Raw genomic sequence first — 22,893 nt, 5'->3', positions numbered from 1 at the left:
TGTGCTTCCTGATGTGTGTGTGTTTCCTGATGTGTGTGTGTGTGTGTGTGTGTGTGTGTGTGTGTGTGTGTGTGTGCTTCCTGATGTGTGTGTGCTTCCTGATGTGTTTGTGCTTCCTGATGTGTGTGTGCTTCCTGATGTGTGTGTGTGCGTGTGTGTGTATGTGTGTGTATGTGTGTGTGTGTGTGTGCTTCCTGATGTGTGTGTGTGTGTGTGTGTGTGTGTGTGTGTGTGTGTGCCCTTTCTGCAGCCCTGAGGTCTGGCAGAACACGGACGAGTGTGTGGACATTGAGACCCCAGAGCATGATGGGATACATGGAGCTGACGGAAGCGCACCCTCAATGACGTCATCTCGAGCAGGTGACCACACATACTATGATAACACACACAGGAGCCCTAATAAATTCCTCAATAAATTACTTTATTGAAAAGCCATTTTACATTCAACTTTAAACTAGATATATAATCGCCGCTGCAATGTATTTATTGGCAATTTTACGTGGCTTAAGGCTGCACAACGCAACATGTTGCTTATAGCCTATGCACCATGTAGCCTATAGGCTGCACAACGCAACATGTTGCTTATAGCCTATGCACCTATAGGCTGCACAACGCAACATGTTGCTTATAGCCTATGCACCATGTAGCCTATAGGCTGGAAAAAGAAATAGACAGGACACACACACACACAGAAATAGACAGGACACACACACACACAGAAATAGACAGGACACACACACACACACACACACACACACACACACAGAAATAGACAGGACACACACACACAGAAATAAGCAGGACACCTTCAAGAAAAATGAATAACAATAATAAAAACATGCCCTTATACATTTAACTTTTTAAACTGTATTTGATAGTCGCAGCTGTTGATTTATTGGCACTTTTACATGGCTTAAGGCTGAGCAAAAAAACATGACCATTAAACAACAACTTCCTAAAGTTATAGGTTGGTAGAAAATTAACATATCTACACATAGATACCGATGTGCCAATTTAGCAATCCTCGAGAATCTTGTTGTATTGATTTTCCACCAATCTGCGAGATTTGTATCCAAGGGAGTTGTATCCTAACTCCACTTCTGCACGCAAGATTTGTGCTGTGCTAAAAATGTGCGAAACCTTAACGATTATTCATTTTGTTTTGAATTCAGTCGACTAATTTTTTAACGACAAATAATCGATTGTCGATTATTCATTAACAACCCTAATTGATTTATTGATTTCTTTAATACAGCTAAGGATGCCTTTGCCCAGCTGATGGATCTTGGAGACTCCTGCTCGACTACGTCAGACAGCGGCCTCGGACACCTGCCGCAAGCCTCCAGGTTGGGAGCTCTGTGCTCACCTGTACAGCAAGGTCTGGACTTGCCCTCACCTGCAAAAAGAGAAGACAACCTGCCTGTTGAGGGAGATAGCCTGCCCCTGCTGGTCGAGGGAGGACATGACGTGTCTGCCGCATCCGGGGCTCCTCAGCAGACGGGGGTGGCGGTGGAGGCGGAGCCTGACAGGGTCGTGGTCCACGCGAAGAGACAGACCCGGTCTTCGCGGGTGCTGGTTGCCAAGCAACAGTCTGGTGATTCTGATGAAGAGGTGGTTCTGCGCAGGTCCAGCCGCAGTGGTAAGAGGCGGGGCCTGGAAGTGGACCGGATCATGGACGACGAACCGAAGAACCAGAAACAGAACCTGGAGATCCGGAACAGCCTGGGGCGGAGACGCAGCCTGGAAGTGGACCGGATGGTGGACGGCAGGCAGAGGAGTCTGGAGAAAGTCTCAGAATGGCTGCTGAGGATTCCGCCGGAGGGACCAACTGACAAGGAGGAGGAGCAGCAAAGCACCGACCCGAGACAGGACAACCAATCAGAGGAAGAGCACTCGCTCAGAGGGAGCAATTCCTTCTGGTCCATAGACAGCCCAGCCAATCACGTAACAAACAGGCCAACCAATCAGAGGGAGGAAGGCAGGAGGGGGTTAGAGGAGCGGGTGTTTGGGGCCGTGTACAGCAGGGGGCGCCGGACTGGAGGAGGGCAGGGGAAAGGGAGGGCCTCCCCTGGACTGGACCAGATTCACCCAGACATCGGGCGAATGCCCGCCGCTCCAACACCCGGAGCCACACTGGAAGATCTGGAACCACAGGCCCAGCGGGGAAAGCCAGGGAGGAAGAGGAGGTCTGGCTCCCTGACGCCTGCAGACTTCATCAAGAGGCCCTGTGCGGTGGAGGGGCAGGAGCCCAGTATAGCTGCCGAGGGCACGGCAGAGCGGAAGCCCGAGGAGTCTGCTGCCCAGGACCCCGAGGAGTCTGCTGCCCAGGACCCCGAGGAGTCTGCTGCCCAGGACCCCGAGGAGCCGAGGCAGGAGGGATCTGCCCATAAGCCAGACGCGTCGGGCCTCAACACACATGGAAGTGTCCCTTGTGAAGCAGATCTAGAGCCAACAGTTGGATTGCCCCCAGAGAAGTGCCCCACTGGATTGCCCCCAGAGAAGTGCCCCGCCGAGGCCAAGGGGAGGAGTGACGAGCGCTCCTTGGACGGGTCAGCATTTGAGGTGAACGTGAGGACGAGGGGACGACTGAGAGCCAGAGAGAAGATGGAGGACGCCTGGACCGACCTGGACAAGACCCTGAGCTCGGATGCGCCGGAGAGAGAGCCTAGGCCGCGGGACGCCAGGGGCAAGAGGCCGCAGAAGAAGCCTGATGAGCGGAAGCAGCCAAAGGCAGCCAGGACCCTGCAGCTGGTTAGTGCAGGGGGGGAGCACTGCCCCCTGGAGGCGCAGGTGAGTCGGGCGCAGGTGAGACGAGCACCTGCATGCGATGCCGACGCCCAGATCGAGAGCTACCCCAGCAGCGGGGAGACTCGGAGCCCCGTCGCCCGGGCGACACGGCGAAGCAGGAAGCTCGTCGACTTAACTAACGAGGTGCAGGGCATCCCGAGAAGGACAAGGTCCATGACTGCTAAAGCACCGACAACAGGCCACACCAATCCAGAGCTGTCTGATCCAGGCCAACCTGAAGAAGATCCCAGCGCTGTGAACACACGCGTGAACACACCAGGTCACAGCCCTGCAGATGGCGCTGAAGAGCAGGACGCATCACTGAGAACCGGAGCTGTAACGGCCACAGTACCGATAGAATGCCACACTAACCCAGAGCGCTCTGTGGAGGAGCGGGAACAGGGGGACGGAACTGGAACCGGAGCCTCCAGCTCCCCACGGAACCAACCTGGCCCGCCTCCGAAGCGGAACGGGTGTGTGTGTGAGCGGGAGATGGACAGCATTGAGGAGTTCGAGGTGGTGGAGGCATCAGCTTTGAGCGATTCCAGGGAGGAGTCGTCCGCAGCGGTCGTCCCACACACACAGACCCCCATCCCCTCCCCCAGACCACTCCCTGCGGTGAATCCGGTGAATTCTGGGAGTATGCTGGACGCTGTGAATTCTGGGAGTATGCTGGACGCTGTGAATTCTGGGAGTATGCTGGACGCTGTGAATTCTGGGAGTATGCTGGACGCTGTGAATTCTGGGAGTATGCTGGACGCTGTGGTTCCACATTCCAAAAGCCCCGCAGAGGCGCTCGTTCCGTTCTCCCTCCCGGGTGTTTCTCCGCAGCGTTCTCCTGCCCCTCTGCAGCATTCTCCTGCCCCTCCGCAGCATTCTCCTGCCCCTCTCCAGCGTTCTCCTGCCCCTCTGCAGCATTCTCCTGCCCCTCCGCAGCATTCTCCTGCCCCTCTCCAGCGTTCTCCTGCCCCTCTGCAGCATTCTCCTGCCCCTCTGCAGCATTCTCCTGCCCCTCTGCAGCGTTCTCCTGCCCCTCTCCAGCGTTCTAGTGCCCCTCTCCAGCATTCCCCTGCCCTCCTGTGGCGTTCTCCAGCCTTTGCGACCAGTGTTCCAGCAGTGGCATTCCAGCAGGAACCTCCGGCCGCACTGGAGTACCGCTCGAGGGGACCAGCGAGTCCCAAGGTGGTGGAGGAGGAGGAGGAGGAGGAGGGGAACAACGACAGCGAGCTGGACACAGAGCTGCTGCTGAAGAGCTTCCGAGGCAGCAAGAGGAAGTCCTTCCACCTGGGCTCGCCTCGGTGCCAGAACGAGAGCCCTGCGGGCGCCACGGCAACAGAGACGCGGCCAGACACGCAGCCTGGCACTGGTGCGCTGGGGACAGGAGTGAACGCTGGTGCGCTGGGGACAGGAGTGAACGCTGGTGCGCTGGGGACAGGAGTGAACGCTGGTGCGCTGGGGACAGGAGTGAACGCTGGTGCGTTTGGGACAGGAGTGAACGCTGGTGCGCTGGGGACAGGAGTGAACGCTGGTGCGCTTGGGACAGGAGTGAACGCTGGTGCGTTTGGGACAGGAGTGAACGCTGGTGCGCTGGGGACAGGAGTGAACGCTGGTGCGTCTGGGAGTCCGGCACCTGCCCCTCAGGAGGCCTGTGGGGGGGGCAGTAAAGAGGACTCAGGGGGCAGGAGCCCGTGCTGGAGGAAGTGCAACTTCCCGAGTCCCCATGGCAACTTCCCGAGTCCCTCTGGGGCGCATCGTGGCGTTCTCAGCGCCGAGCGTGCCGTCCCCAAACCTGCCCCGAGTCTGCTGGAACCCCAACACACAAGTGAACAGCAGGGCCAATCGTTTGAGTCTTCCATGACCCCAGATGGCCTGGTGCCGCTGAATGCAGACGGTTCCGTTCCCCTGGAGGCAGACGGTTCCGTTCCCCTGGAGGCAGGCGGTTCCGTTCCCCTGGATACAGAAGGTTCCGTTCCCCTGGACGCAGAGAGTCCTGACTGTGTCGTGCTGAGTGCGGAGGCGGAAGGCTCGGCCGTGGAGGGGGGCACAGACGCCTCTCAGCCCCTCAGCACTGTGAGGAAGAGGAGGGGGAGGAAGGCTCAGCGTCTGGAGTCGTCGGAGTCGGAGCTCAGCAGCGAGGATGACGAGCTGCCCTCCCTCCAGCAGATCTTCAGAGCGAAGGCTTCGCCACAGCCAATCAGCAATCAGGGGCGGCGCTCTGTGAACCCCCCAGCCCTGCCCCTGGACCCGGACGGCCCTGAGGAAGAGCCGTCCGACTGCGAGGTCATTCCCTGCAGCCTGGAGACTCCACCCCCCAACAGACACTGCCCCCCACAGGCAGAGAGCGGCACTGCAGCTGCTGGAGAGGTGCGGGAGGAGGGAGCAGGGCCTGATGAAGACCATGGGGCGGGGCCTGACGATGGGGCGGGGCCTGATGAAGACCAAGGGGCGGGGCCCGATGAAGACCAATGGGCGGGATCTGATGAAGAAAATGGGGCGGGGCCTGATGATGGGGCGGGGCCTGATGATCACGGCTCCCAGGACCTGTTTGGAACTCCAGAGGAGGGTGAGTTTTAACAGCCGTTAATCATATTATGTAAGGGATAATGTATTGTCCGTCGGTAATTATCAGAAAGTAAGTCCCGACAGGGAGAACAGAAGGTTTTGCTTCGACCTGAAGGGACTTATTTCCATTAAATTCCATTGCAATAAGCGAACGGAATTCTTGCGGAGGGATATGAAAGACGTTAATCAACCCGTTGCCATTGACAGCGGTGATTATATACTTTGCCGGTGATTTAACATAGGCCCGAACGTTGGGAAGGCCCATTCATGTGAATGGAACTTTCTGCAGCACTCTGAAGAGCCGTGTAATAAGGTATATATAATATATATGGTAGAGCACGCGCAGCCGTGTATCATATTATGGTATATATAATATATATGGCAGCCATGTATCACCAGCGAATATGGTAGAGCACGCGCAGCGATGTATCACTATTGAATATGGTAGAGCACACGCAGCGATGTATCACTATTGAATATGGTAGAGCACACACAGGTTGGATTCATTGGGTTTGGTGAAAGCTGACCAATAGCAGTGTTGAGCAATACATTTAAATGGAATGCATCAGGCGAGATTACAGTAGCGTTTAAATTCTCAATATTGCGCATCTGAGTAGTTTTTCGAAGAATAATATGTAGGCCTGCCATTTCTTCTGCTTTTTCTAACAATTAAATTCACAAAAGCATTGTAGCTTTTCAGACCCTTTTTATACCGTATAACAGGGCTCCCCAAATAGCGCTCCGTTGGCCACACCCCCCGAACCCAGATGAGACGTTAATAAGATCATTACACTGGCCCCCCGAACCCAGATGAGACGTTAATAAGATCATTACACTGGCCCCCCGAACCCAGATGAGTAGCCCGCGCTGACGTGTGTCTGGCAAGCGCGGACAAGAATGACACTGTAACGATCTTATAGCCTACAGTAGTTAAAGGCACACTGCAGGTTTTCTAGCTTAATTTACCTTCATTTAACAGCTTCAGAGTCATTGGAATGGTTATATGACTTTTTTTCGGGTTGAATGGTGCAACTGTGGGCCGGCGGGCCGACGGCCTCAGTGTCAGGAAGTATAACGAGTGTAACGAGTTGCTTTACTGCATTCAAATACACATACACGCCAGGCACCGGCTAGAACAAAGTAGCGATGGAGTTTCTCAGACATTCATCATGACAGAGCCAGCGAAAAAGAAGCAAAAACCGAGAAAACAGTAAGAAATTGCCAATACTGCATAGTTTACCTTTAATATCTGATAACTATCTCTCTCTCTCTCTCTCTCTCTCTCTCTCCCTCTCTCCCTCTCTCTCTCTATATATATCTCTCTCTCTTGTCTGTAGATGAGGGTGTCCCTGAGGTGGCTGCAGGTGAGACTGCAGAGTTCTCTCAATACTCTAGTGACATCATCAACACACAGGTAAGCTCACGTGATCATGTATGCACGTATGCACACTTTATACACAACTAATATGGTTCCTGCAGAAGTGTGTGTGGGTGTGTGGGTGTGTGTGTGTGTGGGTGGGTGTGTGGGTGGTGCACTGCTGCGTTGTGTCCACTGGGTGGCAGTGTTGTGCTGTGTTCAGGACAGGACTTCCCCTCTCCTCTCCTCCCCTCTCTCCTCTCCTCCCTCTCTCCTCTCCTCTCCTCTCCTCCCCTCCTCCCTCTCTCCTCTCCTCCCTCTCTCCTCTCCTCTCCTCTCCTCCCCTCCTCCCTCTCTCCTCTCCTCCCTCTCTCCTCTCCTCTCCTCTCCCCCCCTCTCCTCCCCTCCTCCCTCTCTCCTCTCCTCCCTCTCTCCTCTCCTCTTCCCCTCCCCCCTCTCCTCCCCTCCTCCCTCTCCTCTCCTCTCCCCCCCTCCTCTTCTCCCTCTCTCCTCTCCCTCTCTCCTCTCCTCCTCTCCTCTCTTCCTCTCCTCTCTTCTCCCCTCCTTAAAACACACACACTCATGTTTGAGACACACACACACAGGGTGCACTCACACACACTCTGTCCCTCAGCAAAAGGCGGAGATGCATGCGGAGCTGCAGCGCTTGGAGCAGATGATGGCGCTCGTCTCTGAAGCGCTCAAGCAGAAAGAGGCGGAGCCAGGGTCCACAACAGTGGGAGGGGCCAGTACTGAGGCAGCCAATGGGAACCAAGGGGCGGGGCCACAATCCAGCTCACTCAGGTCCCCCAAGAAGCAGCTGTCCAGCGAGCCAGACCGACAGCAGGGGATGTGCATGAGGTAAACACCCGCAAACACACACACACACACACATGCATACACACACACACACACACTGGGGATTAGGGTTGGGCACCGAAACACGGTTCTAATATGGCACCGGTGCCGACACAAACGGTAGTAACTGCATCGAATAACAATGTGGATTTCGGTGCCTCATTTCGGTGCTTAAATAGCGTTTTTTTTATTTTTATTTATTTTTATACGAGGCATCACTGCATGTCATGCGCCATCTCTAATGTCTTGCTCTGATAGCAACACATCCAGATACAGTTAGCTAACATATGATAAACACTGGATGTATAAACACATAGGCGAGTGGGCAGTGTTTGACAGCTTGCTGAGCCCAAAGCGATATCGCGAGCTCCTGTCAAAATCTAGCAGTGGGCCTAACTACACACTTAAAAGGCTATGAAACAACATCAACAGTAAGCTAGCCTATATGTTACACAATATCCTTACTAATGCGCTAACTGACATTTATTTGAAATCTTATCAGCAAAGTTGTAAGGTGAAAACTTTATTTCACGGTGTGTTAAACAACTTAATGGCATGATTTTAATCTTTCATGTGCATGAGGCCCATATAGCATCACAATGAATATGAAGATCATGTTAAAAGTTAGCTGGCAAAAACATAAATATGTAGGTTACATACCTGATGTCACTGAGCTGTCAAAGACGATACGAAACCATCTCCGTACGTTATCGCTAATTAAACTCAGCTGACTGGTGTTAGCGCATAGCCATAGTTGCTGTTAAAATGCCTACTAGGCTAGCGCTGGGAATCTAAACACTTCAACACCGACATGTAGCCTAACACAGCGGTCCCCCACCCCCCGGGCCGCAGCCCGGTACCGGGCCGCATGACATTCCTAACCGGGCCGTAGCCTACGACATGAGTTTTAAAAAAATGCATGCAAACTAAACTAAATTTAATTCGCAGTAATGTCACGTTTTTACATGGCACAGGCCTATATGCAGTTGTTTGATTGCACACATGTTTGCATTTTGCCAGGTCTATTTTCTTACATCTGTCTGTCCCGCCTTCAACACTTTTACATATTGCCTTCAGCGCTGCGCAGCCGACGGTCAGCTCACTTCACTTGATCAGTTCTTGGCGAACAGTAGTGTCACACGAAGTTAGCTAAACTGCTACAATGAGCAACAAAAAACAAGCATCTTTAGCAGGTCACTGGCCAGAGTGTTTGAGTTGCGAGAGCCGCTGCAGAGATTTCTTACAGAAAAAAAGTCACCGTTAGCTGCACATTTTATGATAAGGACTGGGTGTCAAAACTCGCTTACCTGTGTGACATATTCGGGTTGCTTAATGACCTCAACCTGTCACTCCAGGGGAGAATGACGACTGTCTTTAAACTGGCAGATAAAGTCGCTGCATTTAAAGCCAAGCTTGATTTGTGGGGACGACGAGTGGACCGGGGTGTATTTGATATGTTCCAAACAGTAGTGGGGGTTTTGGGAGAGACTGAGGCAGGGCCCTTTCTCTCGCAGCTGGTGCGCGACCACCTTGTTGCGCTTTCAAATGAGTTTGAGCGTTACTTCCCAGGGCTGTACAGTGCGACATATATGTGCACATGCTACAAAAAAAATCTTTGTGCGATGGATGATTTACCAACGTAGCACTGGTGCTACAGTAGGCCTATACAGTTTTGCTTATGGCAATACAATGCATGCGTGTGAGACTGACAGGGAGGCTACAGCAATTACCTTCTACTGTGATCAGTGCAACTGGCTACACCAGATGTGATAGCGGCGCGTAGGCTACGTAAAAAAAAAAAATAGACCCGTCTTCTGTTTTTGCGCGTCGCGAACGGAGCTCTTCGTTACGCGCCCAGTGTAGGCTCCCGGTGAAACGCTTGTTTGTTTGTTTGAAGTGCATATGTATAAGCCTCGGTGTCATCTTAGATGCAGAGTTAAGTTTTAAGCCCCATATCAGTAAAGTTACTCAAACAGCCTATTTCCACTTGAGAAACATTGTCAAAGTGTGGCCCTTTTTAACTCAACAAGATGCAGAAAAACTAATTCACGCCTTTATCACTAGCAGGTTAGACTACTGCAATGCACTTTTCACTGGTCTTCCCAAAAAACATCTAAAGAAATTGGCACTCATACAGAACTCTGCGGCTAGACTTTTAACTAAGACTAAGAAGAGAGAACACATCACCCCTCTGTTGGCTGAACTGCACTGGCTCCCTATTTCCTATAGAATTGATTTTAAGGTTATGTTAATTACTTACAAAGCTCTGAATGGCACAGCACCTTCATATATCTCTGAGCTTTTAATATCTTATCAACCACAAAGGAAACTTAGATCATCCAATTCTAATCTTTTAATCGTACCCAAAGTGCTCCACAAACAAAGTGGAGAAGCTGCTTTTATCCATTATGCCCCCAAACTATGGAACACCCTGCCTCTGTACATCAAGCAGGCGAGTTCAGTAAATATTTTTTTAAAAGATCTGAAAACATACCTGTACAGGAAAGCTTTTAGTTAACTCGTCTTATCCTGTAGACTACTTTTTCAGATTATTCTACATCTGCTGCTATTGGAGGGCGCAGCCAGCCAGAAGCAGATGGGCTCCCCCTATTAAGTCAGGTTCTGCTCAAGGTTTCTTCCTGGAATATGGGAGTTTTTCCTTGCCACAGTTGCCATATGGCGTGCTTGTGGGGGGTAAGAGGGTTAAGGCTGCCAGTCTTATGACATGTCATTTTCTATATTTTTGATATGTTGCTGAGTGGATCATAAACGGCCCCAGCAATGAAGAAATGTGATTGATAATGACTGACTGACTATTATTTTGTTACATGCTTCAAATGTAAAGCACTTTGAGCTGCATTCTGTGTATGAAAGGTGCTATACAAATAAAGCTTATTATTATTATTATTATTATTATTATTATTATTATTATTATTATTATTATTACTTTTGTGAGAGGGGAATCGATGTAGGCTACTTTGATTTCAACTTATTTGCAGTCTACGCGATTAAAAACTATGTCTACTTGTTTGTAGGCATAGTATCCAAACAATCCAACTCCAAATCAAACAACACCTTAATTATCCTCGCGAATCAAACAAGTGATATGTTTAGCCTAAAGCGAAAGTATCTTCCGACCGGGCCGGGCTGAGGTGATTAGATTAGGCAAGCAGAGGTAGAAGTTTGTGGCAATCGCCTTGTTGCTTTGCATTTTTAGTTCAGTTTAAAACGAACAACTTATCCAAACAACACCATTCAGATCTAAAACTTAGAAGAAAAAAGTCCACCGGGACGTTCGCTTCTATCTGTCAAATATGAGCCCACTTCATGCGCAACAGTCTCGCTTAGTGCTTAATAACCTTTACAAGATCGGTTCCGAAAAAACCTTCACGACACTTTAATTAGCCTACGACTGCGTTAGCCACAGACCTTCAGCTATCTTTAGTAGGCTACCTATTGTAGCCTATGTGTATGGAACAGTCTAGGGATGCATTTGACATGTCAGTTAGCCTACTCATTTGTACCACTGGTTAGATGTAATTAGGGTATTTCACTCGTGCAATGACAATAAGGTTGAATGTAGGGTTACACTAATCTAAAAACTTAGAAATATGAACTAAACGTGAATTAAATCTTAGTGGAATAAAATCTTCAGCATATCTTGTACTTATTCAAAAATAAATGAACTGACTTCCAATCCATGAATAAGAAAAATTAACAAAAAATCAATGTCATGACCTGTCTTCCTGATACCCATTGAAAAGTCTAACTGCATGGAACTGTCATGGATTGTTTTTTTGTTTTTACAAAAACACAACAACCAAATAACATATCATGCTGATAGCTTTTGTTCATCTCAAACACAATGTAGCCAGGTGAGATGTTTACAACTACATGACCTTTTATCAATCCAGTTGCAGTAGGCCTAGATCCCAAACACAATTGATGAACTGTGATGAACTGATTGTTTTTAGAGATTTTAGAGGTTTTATATCGATGCTACAGAATTTGTGGCTGGTGCTACAAAACTTTTAACCTCTGTAGCACCAGTGCTACTTGCAAAAAAAGTTAACGTACAGCCCTGCTTCCCATCCTCCAAACAAAGATCCACGGCAAACCAATGAGTGGGTCCGCAACCCATTTGTCAATATCCCGAATAGTCCTAACTTGTCAGCGCAGGAGGAAGAGCAGTAGGGCTGAAACGATTCATTGAGTTACTCGAATAACTCGATTACAAAAATTACTCGAGGCAAAAACCCTGCCTCGAAGCCTCGTTAAATTCCTATGACGCGCACTATACGCACAGGGATCTGATTGTTCCACACGGACCGTTGTTCAGGAAGCACACCACTAGCGCGTGAATTTCAAACACATTGAGGGTGTCACTGTCTTCCATCACCCCCAGATGGAAGCTTCTTGTTGCAGGGAAACAAGCAGGGCTCCCACTGATTATATTCGTAATGCACGTTTAGTTCCCATGTTTTCTTCCCATATTTTGTTAAGCATGTTCACACTTATAGATGTAGCTTCAAGATGTTCAATATTCATAGTTCATATTGTTCAATTTTCACTTCTTCGAGTTCACGTTTTTCACAAGAGATCGTTACCTTCACTGTTCATACATAACTGGAGCTAGTTCTTTTCAAGTAATGCATGCACAACACATATGGAACATGGAACCCCCGACACCCACCCCCCCCCCCCCGCCGGTCCGTGAAAAAAAAAATAGGAATCAAACCGGTCCATGGTACATAAAAGGTTGGGGACCCCTGGCCTAACATGTTCAAAACTACTGCGTGTTATGGGTTAAGACATTACATTTCTTGAAGCATTTGGGAACACATTGAATTAACTGGAAAGTAGAGTCCCTGTTAGATTAGCTTGCTTGCAAATGCCGTTGTCCATGACCTGGCAGTTTTATGGCAAGCGGTTTTAACATACCTTATGGCAAACCGCCTACACTGGGTAAACTTGAAAGCAGAGCTTAGCCTACCATTGTGTGTGCATGCATGGCAAGCTGTTTTAACATTTAAATGTATTATTCGTAGGAGCAATGAGATATTGATAGTAGATTTAATATAACAGTTCAATTTCATGTTGAAATTTGTCTTATCAATAATAAAAAAAAAAGCAATTCATGCTTTAGACCATTTTAATTTAAAACATTTTAAAAACAAAGTACCGGTTCAGGCACCGTTTTGGCACCGGCATCGTTTTAAAAGTATCGATTTAGCACCGCTATCGGATAAAACCCAAACGATACCCAACCCTACTAGGGATGCAAATTTACAGGAATTATACAGGTATCAACTTTCACTAACGTTAAAGTTACACTATGCAGGTTTGTGTGTTAAAGGTACACTATGCAGGTTTAGGTAGCTCCCTCTGTATTTTACTCTGATGCTGTAAATAGCAACATTCTTGTGACTTATCCCCCTGTACACAGTGACTCTGTGAACTCACTACGTCTATGCTGTGTGTACCCTTAATGACCAATAACTGACTATTTATTCAACCTGCACTTCACCCGTCGGCCCCCTCACCACACGCATCATGGTAACACACACACAGTAGACCTAGAAATAAATTACTTTGTTGAAAAAAAGCCATTTTACATTCAACTTTAAACTAGATATATGATCACCACGGTAACGTATTTATTGGCAATTTTACATGGCTTGAAATGGCAATTTACATGGCAGTGTTACTTAAGAGTTGTAAACAGTTTTGTACGGCTGCATGTACAAATCCGCTTGGAGCTCCAGTGGAATTTTGATTTTGTGACGAGAATTATCAGTCTAACTGTTGATGTGCCGAATGAGTGAGTGGAAATAGGGCACCCACCATCCCAGCACCAAACAAAATCAGATATTTTAGGCAGTAAAAGCTCTCGGTAAGAACCAAACCAGATTTTGTTCAAATCTACACACCTATGGCTACTGAATAATGTAAGGTTCATCAATCAAATATTATTTTGAAATATTAAAAAACATCTTGGTTTTTAATTTTCAAACAAAAGGGGTGGGAATTCGTACTTTTACGATAGGGCTGTTAGCGTTAACGCGTTAATTGTGATGCGATTAAGGAATAAGCAATAACGCATAATTTTTTGCGTATCATTTGATGCATCGTTTCTTGTTCTTAAACGGCCACAGACACTTCCTAGTAAGCTTCTGCCTTGTTCTCCACCTGTAGTCATGGAGACGGGCAGTTTAGTCCCTGTAGTCATGGAGACGGGCAGTTTAGTCCCTGTAGTCATGGAGACGGGCAGTTTAGTCCCTGTCAGACAGTTCTAGACGGTTCTAGTTAGAAGAAAAACACGTTAGCATTGCACCTTTACAAGCCTTCCAACAGAGCGGCTTACCACGGCGACTGAAAGCTGCTTGTCCCGTTAAGAATCCCTGTCCTGAGTGAGTGACTGGAGAGACGTAGGCCAAGCGTTAGATCCTCGGTGTTTCACTGTTGTGGGGTATTCACCGAGAGACCGTACCTGAATTGTTTGTTTCAGACTGGAGAGTGGTCAGTGATTCTGATTTCATGGTGTGCAATGTGAATTGTTTCAGACTGCACAGACATACCCCCATCTGACCCCCAGACTGACCCCCGCTCTCCCCCTTCTGATCCCCAGGCACGAGGGCTCTGCTGAGGCAGCTGAGGCTGGTCTGCCTACCTCCCCTCCAGGCGGCCTGGGACCCACTCAGCCATGCAACACCCAGGGACAAACGCAGGGTACATACAAATACTCACTCACTCACTCACTCACTCACTCACACACACACACACACTCTCTGTCCTGCAACACCCAGAGACTCACACAGGGTACACACACACATACCCAGAGACGCACACAGGGTAAACACAGGGTACACACACACACACACACACACACACACACACACACACACACACACACACACACTCTGTCCTGCAACACCCAGAGACGCACACAGGGTAAACACAGGGTACACACACACACACACACACACACACACACACACACACACACACACACACACACACTCTCTGTCCTGCAACACCCAGAGACGCACACAGGGTACACACACACACACACACACACACACACACACACACACACACACACACACACACACTCACACACTCTCTCTCTCTGTCCTGCAACACCCAGAGACTCACACAGAGTACACACACACACACTCACACACACACACACACACACACACTCACACACTCTCTCTCTCTCTGTCCTGCAACATCCAGAGACGCACACAAGGTACACACACGGCGCGCACACACGCACACATGCACACACACATACACGGACACACACACATGCACACACATGCACACACATGCACACACACACCCAATACAACAAGGTAAGGTAAGGTAAGGTAACTTTATTTGTACCCAAGGGTAGATTTGGTTGCCGGTCAAAAGAGTGGGTTTCTTACACACACACACATAGATGACATTAAACGACATTGACAGAAGACAATGACATAACAGTGACAACAGTGCTCTAGACCTAGGAGTATAGATAAAAAATATACATGAATATTATTAGTATCAAAATTCAGTAGATGAAAATGCAAAATAAAAGTCATCATAGCAGATGCAAGAGCTAAACCAGATTAAATAAATAAATAAATAAATAAATAATAAGATTAAGAGGGCTGTGCAGTCAATAAGTTAGTGTGTAGCCTAATCTAACAGTAGCATAAGTGCTATTTAACGTTCTAATAGCAGAGGGAACAAAACTGCCTCTGTATCTTTTAGTTTTACAAACAGGCGTTTTGTACCTGCGGCCTGATGGGAGAGGCTGAAATTCACCGTATAGTGGGTGGGATCCATCCTCTAGGATAGACCCAACTAGCCTCTGTAGCTGCCTACTGTGTAGGGATTCCAGGTTCATCTGTGGCTCTCCAATCAGCCTACTAGCCCACCTTACAATTTGGTTCAGGCAGTTCTTATTTTTTAGGGGTAGGTTGCTGAGCCAAGACACCAGGCTAAAAGAGATGACTGATTCAATGAAGCAGCGGTAGAACATAATGAGCATCTTTCTGTCGATGTGGAAGGAGGACGGCTTCCTCAGACAGTGTAGACGCTGGTTCCCCTTTTTGTACGCAGTCTCACAGTTTGCCTCAAAATTGAATTTCATTGAATAAGGACATTATACATAACAATAGAAATGGCCAAACACAGAGGCCACTCGATAAGTGACAGAGATGCATTTGCATTAGGTCTGTCAGCGTTAACTCAGTAATTGCGCGATATGTGATTAAGGGCCAAGTATAACGTGTTCCTTTGTTAAACCGCATTAATCACGTCCTGCCAAAGATTTTTTATTTTACACCGTCAGTTGTTCTGTTATCAACGATCCTCTTTGGCTGCTGCTATTTTGACCCTTTTGATGCATTCAAAAAGGGGTGTGTGTCGCGCATGGGAAAAGCAGTTGGTTCAACGCATGAGTTGTAGTAGATTTCTCACGCGCACAGTCTACCTTCCGTCAACAATACGAGATTTGCGTACGTATGGAAAGAAGACAAATGATCTACAACCTCTCTCTCTCTCTCTCTCTCTCTCGCTGTCTCTCTATCTCTCTCGCTCTCTCGCTCTCTCTCTATCTCTCTTTCTCTATCTCTCTCTCTCTATCTCTCTTTCTCTATCTCTCTCTCTCTCAGGGCAGCGCGATACTCCGAGTTCTGGTAGCAGTGACAGCCAGAGGTCAGAGGTCAAAGGGTCACCAGCAGGCACTCCTCCCAGACTCCGCCCACTCCAGCTAGTCCTGTCAGGACTAAGTGGTCCACAGCAGGTGTGTGTGTGTGTGTCGGCCGGGGGGGGGGGGGGCGGGTTATTGCGTGTTATGGATTATGAATTTTGTGCCACCATCACAGCCAATTTTAGCAACTTCAAAGATCACTGGACCAAATGCTTTAGACATGAAAGAAATAAGCAGTTTATCAACAAGGCTATCACAATTGGAACTGTTACATTCATGACGCTTATGCTAATGTTACAACGGTACCGCAAGTTTTGCTGGCTGCGTCAGGTTGTAACAAAGGTAGACATATGTCATATCTGCAAACTAGTCACCTTTCGGCGAAAATCACAGTTTTTTAATCATATCCATGCGAGATTGATAGGCAAGTGATTGGCCTCTCTTTGTGCTATTTTTGAAGACCTACCTATCAGTTGTTTCTGAGGGCGGGCTTTATCTCTCTCACTGTGTGTGTGTGTTTGTTATGTTTGTGACATGAGAGATGAAAGGATGCAGCAGAAAGGACCTGTGTGATCTGAGACCGACATCCAGAGAGCAGCTCTTACATTTGCCATGGACATGCTTATATTGGTGTGTGTGTGTGTGTGTGTGTGTGTGTGTGTGTGTGTGTGTGTCTCTTATATTAGCCATGGACATGCTTATATTGGTGTGTGTGTGTGTGTCTCTTACATTAGCCATGGACATGCTTATATTGGTGTGTGTGTGTGTGTCTCTTACATTAGCCATGGACATGCTTATATTGGTGTGTGTGTGTGTGTCTCTTACATTAGCCATGGACATGCTTATATTGGTGTGTGTGTGTGTGTCTCTTACATTAGCCATGGACATGCTTATATTGGTGTGTGTGTGTGTGTCTCTTACATTAGCCATGGACATGCTTATATTGGTGTGTGTGTGTGTGTGTGTGTCTCTTATATTAGCCATGGACATGCTTATATTGGTGTGTGTGTGTGTGTGTGTGTGATCTGAGACCGACATCCAGAAAGCAGCTCTTACATTAGCCATGGACATGCTTATATTGGTGTGTGTGTGTGTGTCTCTTACATTAGCCATGGACATGCTTATATTGGTGTGTGTGTGTGTGTGTGTGTGTGTGTGTGTGTGTGTGTGTGTGTGTGTGTGTCTCTGTGTCTCTTATATTAGCCATGGACATACTTATATTGGTGTGTGTGTGTGTGTGTCTCTCTTACATTCAGTATTAAGGAATACAGAAATGACATTTTGTATCAACATCTTGTAGAAACACAAGTCATCTACTCTACTTTCTTTGGTTATTGTACGCGATTGACATTAACTGTAGGCTACCACCGCAAGTGCAAAAAGTTTTGCCCATGTTGTGTGCCCTTGCAAAATTGCTATAATCCCATTTACCTTCATTACTAATCTACCAGTCGATACATTTTACCTGCATCGAATCGTCGATCATCGAGTCGCGGAGAGACTTCCACTCTCCAAGTTTCACTTTTGCTGTCGTTGCAAGCTAATAAGTTACTATATGGAAAATACTTTGAATTTCCCTTTGAGTTGGATCAGCTACAAAAATGAATGGGTTTTCCTTAGCCTCTGCTACACCTTTCCACCAAATTGTGTGATGTTGACAGACGGCTACCGCTACGCCTCATTCAGGCCCCCCGTTTAGACCGCAAACGTTACCTGTCCGTTTCCAAACGTTATCTGTTCGTTACCTGTCCGTTTCCAAACGTTATCTGTTCGTTACCTGTCTGTTTCCAAATGTTATCTGTTCGTTACCTGTCCGTTTCCAAACGTTATCTGTTCGTTACCTGTCCGTTTCCAAACGTTATCTGTTCGTTACCTGTCTGTTTTCAGTGGCCACCACTACAAAATGAAGAGGAAAACTGTGGAAGAAAGTTCATGTTTTTACAATTTTACAACTACCTGTAAGCTACATCTGTATGTGTAGTGAAACTGGACGAGCCATAATACATTTTGACTAGCGGGGGAGGTTACGTCGGTCATTTAACTGCAACTACATTTTGACTGGCGGGGGAGGTTACGTCGGTCATTTAACTGCAACTACATTTTGACTAGCGGGGGAGGTTACGTCGGTCATTTAACTACATTTTGACTAGCGGGGGAGGTTACGTCGGTCATTTAACTACATTTTGCGCCTGCCCTTCTGATACCGCGGCGGCATTAATTTTGCTGTGGCGGCTGCCATTCTAAAATCAACTGTGTGTTGTAGTTAGGTATGATTCATTTCTGTGTGTGTGTGTGTGTGTGTGATATCTGCACAGATGACTCGTGTGTGTGTGTGTGTGTGTGTGTGTGATATCTGTACAGATGACTCGTGTGTGTGTGTGTGTGTGTGTGTGTGTGTGTGTGTGTGTGTGATATCTGCACAGATGACTCATGTGGTGTGTGTGTGTGTGTGTGTGTGTGTGTGTGTGTGTGTGTGTGTGTGTGTGTGTGTGTGTGTGTGATATCTGTACAGATGACTCGTGTGTGTGTGTGTGTGTGTGTGATATCTGCACAGATGACTCGTGTGTGTGTGTGTGTGTGTGTGTGTGTGTGTGTGTGTGTGTGTTTGTGTGTGATATCTGCACAGATGACTCATGTGGTGTGTGTGTGTGTGTGTGTGTGCATGCCCAGGTGGAGGCGAAGAGGTTCGCTAAGAGGATGGGGGGCAGCGTGACCTCCCACGTGACGTCCGACACTACCCACGTCATCATCAGGACAGGTGTGTGTGTCAACCGTGTGTTTCTGTGTGTGTGTGTAGGGCTGTCACACACACACACTTAGGGCCAATCTCAATTCTCTATTTTACCCCTTCCCCTTATCGATAGCTTAAAGATGAATCACAGGCCAGGGCCAGATGAGCCCCAGATGTAGAATACGAGTCCAGTTCTGGCCCAGATCTGTCTCTGATCCGTAATTCCAACCTGTTCCGGTATTGGCCCGTTGGAAGAAATGACCCCGGGGCAGGTCCGTTTAGAGGATCTGCGCCAAATGCTAATGCAGATCTGGACCAAATATATTTTGCTGTCAGAAATGTGAGTCCAACTGTTTTACCGCTCGTCTGATATGAATAGGCTAAGAGAGTCCTGTATCTCTCCATCCCCCTCTCTCTCTCTCCATCCTCTCTCTCTCCATCCTCTCTCTCTCCATCCCCCTCTCTCTCTCTCCATCCTGTATCTCTTCATCCTCTCTCTCTCCATCCCCCTCTCTCTCTCTCCATCCTGTATCTCTCCATCCCCCCCTCTCTCTCTCCATCCCCCTCTCTCTCTCTCTCCATCCTGTATCTCTCTATCCCCCTCTCTCTCCATCCCCCCCTCTCTCTCTCCATCCCCCTCTCTCTCTCTCCATCCTGTATCTCTCCATCCCCCCCTCTCTCTCTCCATCCTCTCTCTCTCCATCCCCCTCTCTCTCTCTCTCTCCATCCTGTATCTCTCTATCCCCCTCTCTCTCTCCATCCTCTCTCTCCATACCCCCCTCTCTCTCTCATCCTGTATCTCTCTATCCCCCTCTCTCTCTCTCCATCCTGTATCTCTCTATCCCCCTCTCTCAATTAAGGCATCATTAACATCATCGAGGCCGGACACCTGGACACTGTGAAATAGGCTTATCAGTTAGGTAGTCGACGGTCCGCCTAGCCCACTCCTCTATGTATCTCCTGCAAGGCCTGCTGTAAATAGCTGGAGCTGTTCCCTCCTGTTCTTGGGCGCAACATCGCAACACACCTCCTGTCCAGTGCCAAATGGGTTGTGAGGACAGGTGGAAATTTGTAACGATGGGAGGGATCGAGCTCCAAGGGCAGACGGGAATCATGCATTTGCTGCACCAGCAGATAATACTGTATAATGACTAATTGAGTGCAGCCAACATGATACACCAGTACATATTTCAGGCAGATATTTACATTTCTTTGGCAATGTGAAATGTCAGTGGATGTGACAAAAGCTCTAACTGATGGAAAGTCAAGTAGGAGTAAGATGAAGGGATAGGGGAAGGGGAAGGGGTAAAACAGAGAATTGAGATTGGCCCTTACACTCTCTCTCTCTCTCACTCTGTCACACACACACTTACACTCTCTCTCTCACTCTCTCTGTCACACACACACACACACACTCTCTGTCACACACACACACTTACACTCTCTCTCTCACTCTCTCTGTCACACACACACACACTCTCTCACTTTCTCACTCTCTCTCTCTCTCTCTCAGATGATGAACTAGTGTGTGAGCGCACGCTAAAGTACTTCCAGGGCATCGCCCACAGGACATGGGTCGTCAGCTACCTCTGTGAGTTATATACACACACACACACACACACACACACACACACCACCATAAAACATACACACACACACACCACCATAAAACACACACACACCACCATAACACACACACACACACACACACACACTGTAATTTGGTCTGAAGTGTGTGTTTGTGCTTGTGTCTTCACAGGGGTCTCAGAGTGTCTCAGACAGGAGAAGCTGCTTAATGAGGTGACACAATACCACTCTTTCTTTCTGCTGTGTGTGTGTGCGTGTGTGTACGTGTACGTGCGTGTGTGTGTAAGTGTGTACGTGTGTGTAAGGGTGTATGTGCATATGTGTGTGTAAGTGTGTACGTGCATGTGTGTGCATTTGTGTGAGGGTGTACGTGTATATGTGTGTGTGTGTGTGTGTACGTGCATGTGTGTGTGTAAGTGTGTACGTGCATATGTGTGTGTAAGTGTGTACGTGCATATGTGTGTGTAAGTGTGTACGTGCATGTGTGTGCATTTGTGTGAGGGTGTACGTGTATATGTGTGTGTAAGTGTGTACGTGCATGTGTGTGCATTTGTGTGAGGGTGTAAGTGTATATGTGTGTGTGGGTGTGTGTGTACGTGCATATGTGTGTGTAAGTGTGTACGTGCATGTGTGTGCATTTGTGTGAGGGTGTACGTGTATATGTGTGTGTGGGTGTGTGTGTACGTGCATATGTGTGTGTAAGTGTGTACGTGCATAGGCCTGTCGCGATATTCAATAAATCAATTAATCGCATGATAATTAAAATTAGCTCGATCATTTTTCTGGCCACGATAAATGCCATTTGCATGCTTGTTTGTTTTCCTCGTCTCTCTCTCCCTCTCGGGTCCTTAGAGTAACCATGAGTGAACCCTCATGTCAGTCACTTGTCAGTCGCATGGTGTGTGGGGAGGCGGAACTACTGGCGTAGCCTACCACAGAGTGCAGCTAAAGAGCCGCGTGAGAAGTATACCGGTAGGCACTAGGCAGAGAGAAAGCTAGTTGCGAGTTCGAGTAGGCTACGCCTAATAAAGACAAAATATATGGAATTGGTTTCTAAGCCAAACGCGACAGCTGCAGTGTGGGAGCATTTCGGATTTAAACCGAATGCCCGTGGTGAACCACTGAACGTGTACGAGTCGATGTGTCGCATTTGTTGGAAAACAGTCGCAATTAAAAGCGGCAACACAACAAACATGCATATGCATCTAAAACACAATCATCCGCTGCAGTTTTCCCAGTTGGGGAAAAAAAACACAACAAGTGGGCCGTCTTCCTCTTCCCGAGGAAAATTCTCAGAACGACAATATTATCGCTTATCGCAATAATTTCTGAGACAATTTATCGTCAAGCAAAATTTGTTATCGTGACAGGCCTATACGTGCATATGTGTGTGTAAGTGTGTACGTGCATGTGTGTGCATTTGTGTGAGGGTGTACGTGTATATGTGTGTGTGGGTGTGTGTGTACGTGCATATGTGTGTGTAAGTGTGTACGTGCATATGTGTGTGTAAGTGTGTACGTGCATGTGTGTGCATTTGTATGAGGGGCCGTCTAGGCCTTAATTCATACTTGGTCTTACACACACTATCATAATCTTGCACATACACCACTATACTCATGCACACTCACTATTATAGTCATTTTACATGTATGTATGAGAGGGTATAGTCGTGTATGTGAGAGAGTATAGTAGTGTATGTGAAGGAGTATAGTAGTGAATGTGAGAGAGTATAGTAGTGTATGTGAGAGAGTAAAGAGTATAGTAGTGTATGTGAGAGAGTATAGTAGTGTATGTGAGAGAGTTTAGTAGTATATGTGAGAGAATATAGTAGTGTATGTGAGAGAGTATAGTCGTATATGTGAGAGACTATAGTAGTGTATGCGAGAGAGTATAGTAGTGCATGTGAGAGAGTTTGGTAGTGTATGTGAGAGAGTATAGTAGTGTATGTGAGAGAGAGAGTTTAGTAGTGTATGCGAGAGAGTATACTAGTGTATGCAAGAGAGTATAGTAGTGTATGCGAGAGAGTTTAGTAGTGTATGTGAGAGAGTATAATAGTGTATGCGAGAAAGTTTAGTAGTGTATGTGAGAGAGTATAATAGTGTATGCGAGAAAGTTTAGTAGTGTATGCGAGAGAGTTTAGTAGTGTATGTGAGAAGGTATAGTAGTGAATGCAAGAGAGTATAGTAGTGAATGTGAGAGAGTATAGTGGTGTATGCGAGAGAGTATAGTAGTATATGTGAGAGAGTATAGTGGTGTATGTGAGAGAGTATAGTGGTGTGTGTGAGAGAGTTTGCATGAAATGGAAGGGAG

At 47.6% G+C, this 22,893-nt stretch overlaps 1 protein-coding gene across 1 annotated transcript in view; it reads left to right on the top strand.

Annotated features, from left to right (window-relative positions):
- Window positions 1–22,893, top strand: part of LOC143102077 (uncharacterized) — a 56,117-nt gene that overhangs the window by 19,928 nt on the left and 13,296 nt on the right. Inside the window, exons 7-15 of the mRNA XM_076265459.1 lie at window positions 251–360; window positions 1,256–5,350; window positions 6,687–6,763; window positions 7,341–7,567; window positions 14,193–14,293; window positions 16,228–16,358; window positions 18,936–19,023; window positions 20,510–20,587; window positions 20,756–20,796. Coding sequence (XP_076121574.1) covers window positions 251–360; window positions 1,256–5,350; window positions 6,687–6,763; window positions 7,341–7,567; window positions 14,193–14,293; window positions 16,228–16,358; window positions 18,936–19,023; window positions 20,510–20,587; window positions 20,756–20,796 — 4,948 coding nt within the window. The remainder of the gene's footprint in view (window positions 1–250; window positions 361–1,255; window positions 5,351–6,686; window positions 6,764–7,340; window positions 7,568–14,192; window positions 14,294–16,227; window positions 16,359–18,935; window positions 19,024–20,509; window positions 20,588–20,755; window positions 20,797–22,893) is intronic.

Source organism: Alosa pseudoharengus, unplaced genomic scaffold (genome assembly GCF_046254945.1).
Source record: "Alosa pseudoharengus isolate Yale_2024_CS ecotype anadromous, Long Island Sound unplaced genomic scaffold, YU_APseudo_1.1 YU_APseudo_1.1_scf_4, whole genome shotgun sequence".
Taxonomy (NCBI): Eukaryota; Metazoa; Chordata; class Actinopteri; order Clupeiformes; family Clupeidae; genus Alosa; species Alosa pseudoharengus.
The sequence above is the reverse complement of the archived record's forward strand: the minus strand, read 5'-3'. Positions and strand labels throughout refer to the sequence as shown.